This window comes from Stigmatopora argus, chromosome 11, assembly GCF_051989625.1.
Source record: "Stigmatopora argus isolate UIUO_Sarg chromosome 11, RoL_Sarg_1.0, whole genome shotgun sequence".
In the NCBI taxonomy this organism is placed as follows: Eukaryota; Metazoa; Chordata; class Actinopteri; order Syngnathiformes; family Syngnathidae; genus Stigmatopora; species Stigmatopora argus.
The window spans coordinates 5,112,494-5,127,021 of NC_135397.1; the positions used below are offsets into that span (position 1 = coordinate 5,112,494).

Here is a 14,528-nt window from a genome sequence, read left to right on the forward strand (position 1 = left end):
AAATGAGACAAGTGGCAACAGGTTGACTTTTGATAGGCGCAGATGGCCCTCAGTATTTCAGATAAGGTTCCTATTGCTTCACATGGTTAAAGAAAATGACTTGGTTAAGCATCTCTTAAAGACTCTAATTGTCTCAAAAGGCTCCTAAGCACATATTATACAGCTGCACCTTCACAAAAACTTTAATTCAGGAGAAAAATCTGCTAAGCAATGGCAAAAGTGCCCAAGTAAAAGATTTAAGAGCAGCTTTCATTCCATCCCGGCCCGGTTTCTGCTTTCACTTACTTTCTGTAGTCTCTCACTTCATTAATTATGATGCTTAAACCATTGGACATTGGCCTATTTATTATATCATAATGCTTGGGTGGGAAACGTGACACTCAGGAGGACAGAAGGCGTTGGTTTGATTTTATCTGCTGTAAAATTAATGTTGGGATTAAAATCACTTGCACAAAAGTGCCATGATTATATGCTGTATGCAAGGATTTGTGTTAAACTCTACGAATTCAACATGGCTCATGTCTTATCTATAGTTTCAACAAGGGAGTACAAAGGTGATGTTCTTAAAATGTAATTAAACTAACGCTATGATTATTCCTCCCACCCATTTTTCTAGTCTGTAATAATAAATCGGATTCCATTGTAATACATGATGCCAGCAATGTTGTTCATATGGATTTATGGCCATGAATATCTATGCGATACACCTTTTAGTTAGCACAGTACCTATACATGTTCTCACTTCTCTCATCTTTATAATGAGGAAATATATTTAATTGCCTGAAGCTTCAATACTTATTGGTATTCTTTTTTTCTTTTTCTTTATTGGTGCTCATCCTCCCGTTTTCTTCATGCAACAATATAAATGAAATGCAACTGATTTGACACGTCCCCCCTTATGTATGGTTGGAAGAAAACACGACGAAGGAACTAGTCAATGTGTCAAAATGGAATCGTGCAAGCCCTGGTTAAAAGCTTGCTTAATTAATTAGCGGTACAACTTGATTCCTTCCACTTGATAGTGCAATTAAAGTTCATTATTGTGTCGACTGCCATTTTGAATGCAGCTTGTGCAGCTGGAGATGTAAATAAGTGACTGGAATTCAAGTCACATTAGGGTACGATCAAACCACAGGTTTTTTTTTGTCATATAAAGCTAGCCAATACTATTGAATTGAAAATGTCCACTTCCATGCGACTTGGGCGATCTGAACAGTCATGGAAGTAAATGTATTATTCTCTTCATATATATCATTTTGTCATAATATGTTGTCACCGATTTGTGATAATTATCATCATCACCAATGTGGACTGACTTTTTTAGGATTATAAACTTTGTGTATAACGCTTGTAGCCAGTGAGTGTATTTATATAATATATATACTGTACCTGACAACCCTGTTAACTTATTTTACATGCATTGAATGATCAGAGCCAGGTTCTTTGAAGGTGACTGTCTTGTCATTTTTTTCTTTATTTCTGTCTAGGTGATGACAGCTCATGGATTAAAGCAGTTCTCCGTGCCTGTAAGCAGCTGTATTGTAGTAGTATAAAAGGAAATGCTGACCATTTGTACCTAACACCAAGTTCAGGATGAATTAAATTTTGAACTGCCTTATATTGTGTTTTGTCTTTTCAAGGATGAAATGATAAATATGCAGAAGGGTGAAAAGGGAGACCGGGTAAGCATGCATATTATATTATCTTTTTTTTTTTCACGCTGTGAAAGTGATTTTAGGTCAAATAAAATGTGTTGCCGGGTAAAAGTGGACCTTCTTTTTCATATTTCTACTTTTTTAACTCTTCTTTCTGATCATGTTTCAGGGGAATATTGGGTTGCCAGGACAGAAAGGAGATCAAGGTCCTGAGGTGAGTGCCTTCAAATACTTTATTCATTTATTTGTTTTTGGTCCGCAGTTAATACAGGACAGGTAGACGTGAAACTGGACCACAAAGTGGGTTCACATTCCTCAGAGTAAATAAGCTATCCTGAGGACTTCAAGCTAAATAAATGTAATACCACTGAGTGCTTTCCCCTATATAAGCAAAGACAAAAATGACTTAAAATTGAAAATGTCTTTTATAATAACAGGGCAGATCTTTTTTCTTAGCATACAATAAAAGTCATTAACTCTACTTAAAAAAAAAAAGAATAAATAGGCAATTAAAGACAACCTGCCTATGCCTTCTGCTGGCTTGGATACTCAATCATTAACAGTAACAACAACAGAAGGGAAAAAACAATGACTTTTTGCTCTAACATATTGTTCTGTCAGGGCACGCGAGGCCCATCTGGACCAAGTGGAGTCCCGGGAGAAGCTGTAAGTATACCTGCAGTAGACTTCATGTCAAAGCCCATCGCCTTATCTGTCACCTTGGCTTATCGTCTGCTTCCCAACGCAGTCTGCCAGACTGAGCCTGAGATCAATTGATGAAAACTGCGATTAGCACGATGTCAAAGAGACGATTCCTCTCTCTCTCTCTCTCTCTTGCACACACACACATTCTCTACTTCTCTTTCTATCGTTCTCTCTTGTTCTCAATGCAGTCAGTCAGCAAATTTAATAATTAATTAGTGAAAAATGGAAACTGTCTGCCTATTTTTTTTTCTTTTGCCCAAAAAACAGAAGTGCAATCTGTTTGCTGCACCTGCTTTGATAATGAGCGTCTGTCTTTCTTGAAAAGCAGGGCGGGAAAAAAAAGACATTTATATAAATCCTGTCAGAGGGAAATTATGTTGGAACCAACAGTCTGCTGATGCAGTGAGAAGGAGGAGGAGGAGGCTGTAGAGATGAAGGTCTGCTGATACTTGGGTTTTTTGTATCCTCTGATCCTCACAGGGTTCGCCAGGGGCACCTGGGAAAGATGGCCAAAAAGGAGAAAAGGTAGACAAACTTCAAGTTCTCCTCTCAAAGAATACAAAGCTTTATTAGCAGTTAAGCACGCAAGACACCTCCTTAATGACTCGTCATGCATGCCATTCACGCCGTTGTCAATCAGGCCAGAAATTTGTTTTTGTCTATTTGTTGTCCTTGAATCCACTCTTAAACAAACCCCTGTTTGTTGGAGGAGTTGTTCCAAACACTTGATGTAAAGTGACAAAGTGCAACATGGTGCACTTTGATGTGTGGCTTTGACGAGGTGTGTCACTTGTCAAAATAAATGACACTTTACACGCGACTTCCTTCCCGCCAGAGTCATTCTGTCAAACTCTAGGGCAGGGAAATCAATCTAATTCCAAGTGCTTAAGCTTCCTACATCCTCTTGGATTGAGAGCCCTCCTTTTGTCACCTTCACTCATGCAAATTAATGTTAGAGACGTGCATTTTATGTATGCATACGAGCGGACACAACAAAAACAAACATTCATTTCAAGAGCAGAACTGTCGAAAAAGCAAATACTGTATAATGCATATAAAGCCATTAAATGATGTGGCTGTTGAGCAAATGTTAAATTTAATGTTTGGCCAAAATTAATAACTTCGCAAGACCGCAAAAGTCCACTTTTGCATGAGCATCACTCAACTTACTTGAATATTTTCTTTCTCATCCTTTGAATCAATTGGTAACAGAATTGGATATAAAGTTCCATATAAAAATAAATTGACTTTGATTTTATTTTTGTTTTCAACGCACTATTACATTGCCCTATCAAAAAAAAACATTGTCATTTTCATTTTTTTCTGAATCTTTCTTGCCATATTTACATTCCTCGGCTGTCCTTTTTATTTTTAGGGAAAAGAAAGCCTGTTGTCAACATCACTAGGATTACTTCCATGAAAGGATTACATCAAATGAACTCAGACAGAAACCGAAAACATTGTTTATTATGTAAAAAGCAACTTTCAAAAAAAAATATGTTACCTTTTGATGGTACGGTGAGGGGTTCTACAAAGTGCCAAGCGCAAACAACCTTTCGGCAAAATGTTAACTAACGATAAAGGTCATAGTGCATTCCACATTTGAAGCTGTCTGGCATTCACGAAGGCTGATTGATGACTAAGAATTTCTTTAGGGAGACTTGGCAGAAGTGACGGTGCTTCAGGGACCTCCGGGACCTAAGGGCGAGCCTGGGGAGCCTGGATATGTGGTGTGTATTCATGTTCATCTTTAAGTCCATTTTTAAAAACAATGTACAAAGCGATAGCTTCATTAAATGTAGCTTCCGCTATGCAAATAAGCAAAACCAAGCAACCTCTCCAGCGACACATACACTTTGGACTTTGATGGAATTTGGACTGAATGACCTCTTATCATTTCTACAACCATTGATGGCTTTTGAAGCATTGCGTTTCATATACATGCCGATGCATTTTAAAAGTCCATTAGAGGTTCATTGGACATGTGTCTCATACACGGTCCTGCATAGCTTTAAACAATCATGTTTGTTTTCTTGGGAACGACACTCAAACTGAAGCCAGCTCATCAACCATTGGAGTAAGGGAAGGAATTAGCGCAGGCTGGAGTGTTTCCATCCAACACGTTCTCTCACGTGATTCCATTGCAAATATTTACAATAAAAGTGATCAAATGAACTCAATGGGCATCTTTAATGAGGGAGGCCTCTTCAGATAAGTGTCGCTCTATTGAATTTTGCCTGTGAAAAACAAAGGTCACTATTTCCTTGCTCACTTTTATGATTGAATGTAATGATGTCGTTCTCCTGGAAAGACTGGCATTGTTATTCCCAATTCACCAACTTGAAGCTAATGTACAGCATCTGTTGCGAGGCTTGTTAAACCACAGTCACCAAGCCATGTGTGTGCCGTATAGTAAATGAAAGATATTAGATGTCTCTTCTTTGCCCACCTACGCATTTGTAATGTTGAAGTTTCGTTTTTATATTCTTCATGCTGTTTGCACTGTAGTTTTGCTTCTTCTGTGATTACATTTTCTTTTTCTGATTTGCTTCTTGTCATGTAGGGTGATGGCTACATGTCCAGAGGCTCTCGTGGCCCCAAGGTAAAGTACAAACTCTCATCCATCCATTTTCACATAATTGTTTTTGTATCAGCATATTTGGCTTTTTGTTGAAAGTAAAACATGTTTAATCTTTCCAAAAGATGTTTGAGGGGGGAGGCAATTAGCACAGTTAGGCAGTGGTGGCCATCAGGGCCTTCAAGGCCTTCTCTGCTGGCCTAAGAAATATCTGAATCATATATTATATTTTGTTCATCAATACTTACTAAATAATTCAAAATTGTCTGTTAATGTCCTTTCATTGCTTTCCCCCCTGGTTGCACTGCTTCCAGATGTGTGTTTTCATATTGAAGCATTTAACCAATCACATTTCGGCCATTATTTGTTGCCACGGTCAGAAATCTGCCTCAAGGCCTTCACAATCAGTTCTGCAGGCTCTGCTGCATTAAACAAGCGTCGATAAGACTGTTGCTTTAACCAATCAGATTTCGAGTTGGCAACACCACAATGTCTTGTCACAGGCGTGGGGATACGTCATTGCCTTCTCGCAGGCGTAGGGATACGTCATCGCTTTCACCATTTATGATTGGCTAGTGATTAGCCAGAGCTACCAAACTGTATCTGGAGGTAGCTGCACAAGCAAATATATTGTTGTGTTGATTTAAAGCCATTTTCAAGACGGACTATGCCAGAAATACGACAGGACAGGCTCGACTTTCAGCATTAGGTTCGATGGCGATAGAAAAGAAGGAAGAAAGAAAGGAGGATGGATATTGTGTACAGTTAAAACGGATTTTTGGTGAGTAAAATATGGCTATATTCCTAAATAATATTTCAATTGTGGGCCAAGTTCTGATATCTGAAAAGCGCCAGTGTTTTGTATTTAATCACGAAATGCTGCTAGGAAGTGGATTTTACCCCATTTTTGTGCATTGAATTATTGATTATTTTTTATGTCTCGCAGCTGTAGCTGCAGTCGAGGTTTTATGGCCTTAAAATAGTTTTCGAGGGTTGGATTGATTCGTTGAAGGCGCTACGAGAAAATGCACGGACCGCCACTGCAGTTAGGTAGACACTTTCCTGATGCACTAAAAGAGACATATGTAGGCTCAGTAGACCTTTTTTTAAGTATAAAATGTTAATTTAAATGAATGACTAAAAAAATTCCTACAAACATACTCCAAATGTTTTCCCACAAGGTTAGAAATTGTACACGGGAGGGGGCATTCTGTCAATTTAATACCATGTCCACATCTGTTCAAAGCATTTTGTTTTAGACTTTATTTGCTGAACCTACTTAATATGTATTCAATATTTTCAGTGAATTATTTGGGTGGGAACAACCATAGACCCATTTTGTAGCTCTCAGCGAATTCACTTTCAAAGCAAAGCAGATAAAGAACATGTGTTTGCCATTGGTTTTGAAAGTACTGGTGCTACCTCCCTGTCAAGCTGCAAAAGGCAAAAAAAACATGAAAGCGAAAATCCATTCGGGTCCAGTGTAAATACTTAATGATCATGCAGCGCAGCGGCACTCCAGCAGCTTTGGATTGAGCCGTCTGACTGCTATTGCCTTGTTCTTTTGTCAGGGGGAACGAGGCGTCCCAGGACTGCCTGGAGAGCACGGTGATAAAGGCGAGCCTGGAGAGAGCATCACAGGCATGCCTGTGAGTATGATGGTGCATTGGATTGTTCTCCGTATTCATTATTCACCTTCAGATCACATCTATACCCAGTAAAAGAGGAGCCGGCGCTGCGTAAATTCACTTTCCGGTGAAAATAACGGTCATTATTGCCGGGTGCATTCCGCTGTGTGCCGTGCATCGTATATCTTGCGCTCTACCTCAGCCTCCCGATTGCAAGGGAGTCTTTCTCCATTCCTTTCAATAGAGAATTGTTGGAGGCCGAATCAATATGAGCAAAAGGTGTCTAACACAATAGCTTTATTGGATAGCTGCTGCTAGAAGGCAGACAATGTTAACAAGCTGCGTGATGTTTTCTCAGGGCCCCTTGGGACCTCCAGGAAAGCCAGGAATTGAGGTTGGTGGAATATCCCCTAAATCCATGACATGAAGGCGAGGCAAATTTATTTGTATGGCACAATTCGTCACAAAGTAATTCAACGCGCTAACGTATTCATTTTCTTATGATTATTTCCATCTCAATGATACGTGAACAAATTGCATCATATTGTTATACAATGGAGCCTCCAAAGTAGGATAGTTTGGATGGTTGGGGAATGGAACTCCAAAGTTGACATTTGGGGTTTATACCGTCATCATTTGATTTGGTCCAACTCAATGGCGCATACAGTTTGTCCTGATAAGGAATGAAATGTAAAAATATATGATAGTAGTTTTGATTTATCAGGAAGAATGGCAAAAAAGTTAGTGTTTCCTTATGGGAAAACAGAAGCAGATTACAGGTACATTTGTTCAAAATTGCGATTTGAAAATAGTGGGTGTGGCAATGGCTTCAGGGTTTAGAAGCAAGAACATAGAAGTAGATCATTTGTCACAATGGCCCACCATGCCCGCAATCAAATGCTGCTTGCAGCTGCCATATTTTCAGCAAACCTGTTATTTGTGCCCCAGGATTTTGCATTAGCTTTCAAATCATGTTGCCAAAGTGCGATGTTGCATGTTACCGTCATCGTTCACGCCAGTCAAATTAATGACAGATTTTTGCCGCACAATTTGACCGGTTTCAATGAAGGATTTTGAAAAGTGTGAAACGTTCCAGTCACACTCCAGTATTGGTGCCTAACAGGGATGACTATTACTAGGTTACCGTGTACTGGTTCAAGGTAAAAAATAAACAAATCAATAGATAGGCTGACCTTTGCTCTTAAAAAATATTTGGAGAAAATGTCCTCCCCCCCCAAAAAATGTAAAGACCTTAACAAATCTTATACAAATGAGCCGTGTTCAATGTCACTGGTTCCATATTGGATTTTTAAACATCTGCATTTGCAATCTGTTATTTTTGACTAAGTCATCAAGGCTGATGGATATTTTCCAGGGTCTTCGTGGAGCCACAGGTTCACCTGGCCCTGCTGGAGCACCAGGAAGAGAGGTTAGTTGTTCCCACCATCCCATCAACCCCCCACCAGGTGTGCAGATAAAAGCCCACATAAATGACTGTCAGCTCACTGGAGCTGAATCAAATTGTTAGCTCACACATTGCCACCAACTGTGATGTGAAAGCACAATTACAGTGCGGTATGTTTGCCTAATTTCCTTCCCGGAAGCATTGTTAGCTTCTTTCTTTGTCTCACTTAAAGGGCCCTCCTGGCAGAGCGGGCCGCCCTGGTCTCGTCGGACCTCCTGGTGAACCAGTAAGTTTTAAAAAAATCCCATTTGAGTATTAGTAGCGTGAAGAGTAAATTTTCTAATGCACTTCCACTCCAGTTGGGGGGTCATTTGCAGTCAGGTTTTGTTGTTCCCAGCCTAATGTTACCTTCAGGGCAGTGGCAGTGTTTATGACAAATTGACAGCCCCCCTGCTACCTTCCCACCCTCTGCTGTTTATGTTTATGGTTTTTATCTAGTTACGGTATGGAACAAGGCAGGTCTAATGATCTCTGCTGCTTCTTTTATCAAAGCCTTTAGGATGTTAGCTTTAAAAGGTTTGTTTGTGTATAGTAAAAACTCACTGACCGAATCTATTGACCATTTCATATTTGCAGTCAGTAAGCAGCAATTAAAAAAATATAATGAATGAAACAGTAGCATGTTATGAAGATGCAAGGATTAAGTGGACGTCAACAAAACAGTTTCTCAGTCTAACCATGAACAATAAAACATTAATTAGAGCAGCGGTATCAAACGTGCGGGCAAGTAAATTAACTTTTTGGGCCCACATGAGATCTAGTTAGCATGAATGTGGCCCGTGAACCAAACTGAGTTTGACACCTCTGTTCTAGAGAGATTTTTTACCATTTATGAAGCATTTACAGGTCATTCTTCTAAATCTTGCTTAAAAAAACAGCATTATCCAATCACAGCCACCGATACAAATAACCCTCTAGTCAATGGTTTTGTAATATAATAAATGGTCTTGTCTGAAGGTTCTTATGCTTCATGTTCTTTTTTTTTTGTAGACTGCACTACCGATTGTTGGAGATATGGGGACTTTGTTTAAGGTATTTATCATTCTAATAGATGATGATTATAGCTTTTAAAAAATGAATGGATATTTTTGTATGTCAATGTGATCAACTCATTGTGTTGCTCATCTTGAAATGTTAGGCTTGCAACAGCTGAGAGAGAAATGTAAAGCCCTTGAGTGCCTCCATCTGGATGTCTGAAATACATTTATATTTGTATCCCTCACTCAACATTTTGCTGTTGATTCCCTGTTAAGAAAAACCTTGATTATTTTTCATTTCATCATTTTCATCTTAGACCCTTTTCTTAAATGAGTAACTATCTCCTTGCAGATTGTAAATAAATCCTACTGTAGTGGTGCCCGTAATAGCCTAGTATGTCACGTTGCGTTAGAGGGTGCAGCCCTTTTTTCTAGAATGGATCCTGGACGGTGATATTTAAAATTCTCACCTAAATGTCACAGCCAATGAGTTTGACAAAGTTCACCACTCACCTCAACGAGAGGCACTGTTGGTAGGTTCACATTATTTCTGCTCTGCAGACATTTAAAGATCACTTTGTGTCAGCCGGGGGTCTCGTCCTGCACCCTGGGACGTAACATATTAAAAGGATGAAAATGCAACGTTCAACTCAGACTTGATGATATCTTATTCGTGTCGCCACGTCTGAGTCCCCCTTTGCTTCTCCCCGTCTAGAACGCCTGCAGTGTTTGCCAAATGAGATTCTCCGGATTGGCTGGGCAGAGGGGTGAGAAGGGCTCCCCTGGAGTGCCTGGGCTCGATGGCATGGAGGGAGAAAAGGTACTCATTAGTCAGATGCTGTAAACAATTATGACCTTATCACGTCACATAGGCATTAAACCCAGAAGAATACGGTGGATCGACACTTAACGCTGTTGTCGAGCCATGACAACTCGGTTGATTTGACAGTAAAATTACAATCATGTTGGAGGGTGGGAGTTGAAAGCCATCTCAGATTTGAGTGTCATTTCGCAGTAACTCAGGAGCTCACTGCTTGCCTGAATGCCTGTGCCCTTCTAATCTTTCTGATTATGGCTCTGGAGGTAGCAGTTTTCCCCCAAAAAAGGCTAATATTAAATCATGCCCAAGATATTTTGCATTAGCAGATAAGTAAAAAGTTGTGGGGGTATTAATTTTATTTATATATATATATATATATATATATATATATATATATATATATATATATATATATATATATATATATATATATATATATATATATATATATATATATATATATATATATATATATATATGTATGTATATATGTATATGTGTATATATATATATATGTATATATACATATGTGTATATATATGTATGTATATATATGTATGTATATATATGTGTGTGTATATATATGTATGTATATATATATATATATATATAGTTTTGGAAAATTTCATAGGCAGTGAGTACAAAAACAATAATCAAAGTTATACTGCTCTATTAGGAAAAATTATGGGAAAATATCTACTATACTTACTATACTTTGTGGATTCAATGAATAGCAATACTATTAACGTTCAGCTGTTGATTGTTTTGTGTATCGATGATTAAGGGAATGCAAAAATGGCGGGCAGTAAGAAAGAAAATCTTTCAGCTTTTTGGTATCTTGATTTTGAGGAGTAAATCACCTACTTTTCCTTATTTATCTTATCATCCTAAATGGATGAATAATGAGATTTATAAAAAGGTGGTTTGTCATTGACCATAAAATGTTTTTTTCACCTTTTCCTAAAAAAATATTGCCTATTTTTGTTTATCTTTCAAACAGGGTGAGCCGGGTGTAAGAGGTCCAATGGGGAATCCTGGGAAGGAAGGCGTAAAGGTTAGATGCACATGTCAACATTCACTTTTTTGCAGCTGTTTTAACTGATTCAGTATTCATGTCATTTCAATTAAAATACTTAAAATACTGAATCCCAAAGCCTGCAGTTAAAGCAAATTCTTACATTGACTTACCAATTCATTGTTATGTTGCCTAGAGTAAAAAAGATGTCTAATCTCAGTTTTTATGGACTGTGTATTTTACGGTTCATCATTTCTGATCTTTTATCTCACTGCGGTTTTAAATTTCGCAAACCGTATTCCGCTGTCTGATATGTGCTTGCACCAAAAGTGGTTGCTATGGATACGATGCTGCGCTGGATTCACACGGGGAAGCAATTTCTTGCTCTCTCACTCATGGAAATTTTTATTCCCATAATTCCATTGAAACCCCCACAGTTTAGAGAATTACACTTATTTGTGTGTTTGTACACAATATGGGCTTCAAGTTAATGAAATTCCTTAAAAGCAGACAAGCGTAGAAGAAATCTGGGCTTGGGTATCTCCCATCTCCCAATACTACAGCTTAATAGCTTTAATGCCACGGCACATCAAGGCAGTGATTAAAGCTAAATGATTCCCAGCCAAGTAATAAATTCTGACATATCAGGAGCAATTTTATTGGTTTCATTAGATGCCAGTTTCTTTTTTTTTCTCCAACGCAAACTGAAAAGTAAATAGTGATTTCTTCACAGCAATCCCTTTTTACATTCTGGTTTTCGTGTGTTTTTGAAGATACAAGTCCAAATGATGTTTGTTTGTAAGAAAATAATCTGAGGCATTTCATTTCTACCATACTTTCTGACATAAGCTTTTTAAACAGGGACTGAAAGGAGAACGAGGCTTTTCTGGTCCCACTGGAGATAAAGGTGATGAAGTGAGTACAAAAAATGGGAAGCTTTTTGGCACAAGGTTGGCATTCAGTTGTTCTAATGCCTTATTTCTTTTTTCTAATCTGGTTAACATAGACAAAAAAATAAAAAAAATCACGTTACATGGCCAACTTTTGCTCTGCGAGATGGTGATACGGTATTTTGTAACAATGATTAACAGCTCGTGTTATCAGAATTCAAAAGTAGGGCGTGAATGGGTTATAATAAATTACATGTATTTTTGAGGCAGAGTTCATGAAGACTCAGTATTTTCGTTAATCAAATGTTCAATTTCCAATGCAAAAGCGTATTTTTTTTAATCTCTCAGGGCCCTCCTGGTGTTCCGGGACTTCCTGGAGTGACAGGTCGCACCGGGGAGCCAGTAAGACACTCATGTTTATTAAGATGTGAATCTCATGACAAAATGTGTGTTCCATAGGAAAAGTTTACTGTTCTGGTTTGTTTACAGGGCCTCATGGGTCGCCCTGGTCCAATGGGACAAACAGGATCTAGGGGAGAAAAAGTATGTTATTTTATTTCAGAGTTATACTACAATACAGAGTTAAATATTTGTTTTTTGGGGGGAAGATTTTTCCACCCAATATTTCTCTAAATATTATTTATTGTTTGATAATTGCAGGGAAATGAAGGACCTTCTGGTCGACCAGGCCTTCCAGGACCTCCAGTAAGTTATCAGACAAACAAATTCAAAGCGCTAATTAGAAATGGGCTAAACGTGTCAATTCACCTTTTTTTTTTTTACATTAGAATGCTTTAGTGTGCTTTTCCAAGTGAGACATCTAGTTTTAGAAAATATACTTTATGATTATTATTAATAGACTTGCATTCCCAGGCACCAGGCAGGGGACACCCTGAAACGATGGCCAGCCAATTGCAATAAAATAAATATAAATAAATGCTATTTTGCACTCTTCTTGCTCCAACAAATTATAAACCAAGAGAAAAATATTACAATCCCTTTATAAAGTTATATCACACTTTTATTTCAAACATTCTAGCAGTATTTAGTGCAGGACAAGAGAGAAAAATGACAAACAAGTCCAAATATGATGACATTGTGATGACCCGCTTGCTGGCATTGAACCATGTCCACTTCCTCTAAAAGGCCAGTGAGTAAGCGCTTCCAAAGCCAATCTATAATGCATCAGGCGTCCCCTTGAACCTGCCTTTCCCCCTTTACACACACACACACACACACACACACCATAGGCTCATAAAGTGCGGAGTGGGAGGACAGGGGATGGCTCAGTGGCCTGAAAAGGGCACGGGCATCCACTTGCCTCTAAATGAGTACCTTAACTCCTTCTCTTTTTGAAAGGCTTTCATTCACTGAATCATCTAAAATGCGCAAAAATAGCATATTTGTTTTGGAATACCCCACCAAAAGTCTTTGAGTGTATCTCAATTGTTGTGCTACGTAGTTCACTGGTTGTTCTTAGGTTATCAATTCTCATTCCAATCTATTCTCAACCATCATGTCTCATTGTGAAATCATGGCTTACTAGAAAATAACTGCCGGGCGCTTGCTATATGAACACCTGATGTTGGAAAATCTGTGCAAGGAAGCCACATAGAATGTGATGTGATTTACGGCTGGTTGTGTTTTAGGGGGTACCCTACGTGGAGGGCAACGGGATGAGCGGTCTCTACAAGCTGCAGGTAAAGATCTTTATTCAGCGTCGTCGTGATCCGCCGATGCATGGAGTGCACGGCGCAATGCCATCGATCATTTTGGCAGCAAAAAGTCTATGCCTCTGGTTAAAATTCGTTTGACCCATATTGTGGAATAGAAAGCCATAAAGTCAAAATCATGTCTTTTCAGAGTGGCGGAGCTATTTTAGGACCCCCCGGGGCTCCCGGTGCTCCGGTAAGTAAAATCATTGTTATGCCTGAAGTGATTCCTTCAAAGTGCACGCTGAGCCAGCATCAGCTGATAGACATGTTGGTTCTAGAGAGAAAAGAAACACCGGCCCTCCGGTGTTATCTCGGCTTCTGAGGTTCTCATATCGCGCTCGGTCTCATTCGTTGAAAGCTGCGGTAGCTGTGGCTTGGTGGGTTAAGGCTGCGGGGCTTCCTCGTGCTCAGGCAGGAGTTTCAGGACTGCCCCGGGATGCACAAAACATCAGCGATTTGCAAATGGAAGTCAGAGTTCAGCCACACAGTACCAAGGCAAAATTGCCCACTTTGAAATTCCCCTTGCACCGCTCTTCCTTATCAGGCACTTTGTATGCTCGTCAGGCCCGAGGAGACATCAAATCAAAGGCCCCATAGGGATCATTCCCCCACAACACCAAAATAAACATCTCTACTGTTGAATCTTTAGGTTTGCCTTCTCTGTGTTGCCTCATTCACTGGCTAAAATCCTTCTTGGGAGTATAGAATACATTGAACGCAATAAGTGACGTGTTGATGTACATGAATTTCAACACTGCAAATGAGATGATTTGCCTGCTCCAATGGGATGATTTATGTTAAGTGCACTGAAAACAGAACGTAGTGTATACGAATGATTTACATGTAATATAATGAAATGCAAGAAGCACATGGTTACCATAATCCAGACTAAAGGACGCTGCAAACATTATGATACATATTTTACTATCATTATGCATGGCTGTGGCTCAAGGTTTCAACATGGCAAATGTGATGATTTACATACAACCAACACAGTGAAAAATGATAATTTACCTGTTCCAAAAAGGATAATTTATACAGCATGAACAAAAAAAAATGTTCTTGTTCTTGTAGAAAACA

The 14,528-nt window shown here is 38.9% G+C and overlaps 1 protein-coding gene across 1 annotated transcript in view; it reads left to right on the top strand.

Moving 5' to 3' along the window:
• The window catches only part of LOC144084822 (uncharacterized), an 81,156-nt gene that overhangs the window by 51,423 nt on the left and 15,205 nt on the right, over positions 1-14,528 (top strand). The window contains exons 20-39 of the mRNA XM_077613594.1: positions 1,488-1,526; positions 1,641-1,682; positions 1,825-1,869; positions 2,277-2,321; positions 2,841-2,885; positions 4,016-4,090; positions 4,924-4,962; positions 6,510-6,587; positions 6,925-6,960; positions 7,942-7,995; positions 8,204-8,257; positions 9,022-9,063; positions 9,724-9,828; positions 10,829-10,882; positions 11,705-11,758; positions 12,082-12,135; positions 12,223-12,276; positions 12,394-12,438; positions 13,383-13,433; positions 13,597-13,641. Of these exons, the coding sequence (XP_077469720.1) occupies positions 1,488-1,526; positions 1,641-1,682; positions 1,825-1,869; positions 2,277-2,321; positions 2,841-2,885; positions 4,016-4,090; positions 4,924-4,962; positions 6,510-6,587; positions 6,925-6,960; positions 7,942-7,995; positions 8,204-8,257; positions 9,022-9,063; positions 9,724-9,828; positions 10,829-10,882; positions 11,705-11,758; positions 12,082-12,135; positions 12,223-12,276; positions 12,394-12,438; positions 13,383-13,433; positions 13,597-13,641 (1,056 nt within the window). The remainder of the gene's footprint in view (positions 1-1,487; positions 1,527-1,640; positions 1,683-1,824; positions 1,870-2,276; positions 2,322-2,840; positions 2,886-4,015; positions 4,091-4,923; positions 4,963-6,509; positions 6,588-6,924; positions 6,961-7,941; positions 7,996-8,203; positions 8,258-9,021; positions 9,064-9,723; positions 9,829-10,828; positions 10,883-11,704; positions 11,759-12,081; positions 12,136-12,222; positions 12,277-12,393; positions 12,439-13,382; positions 13,434-13,596; positions 13,642-14,528) is intronic.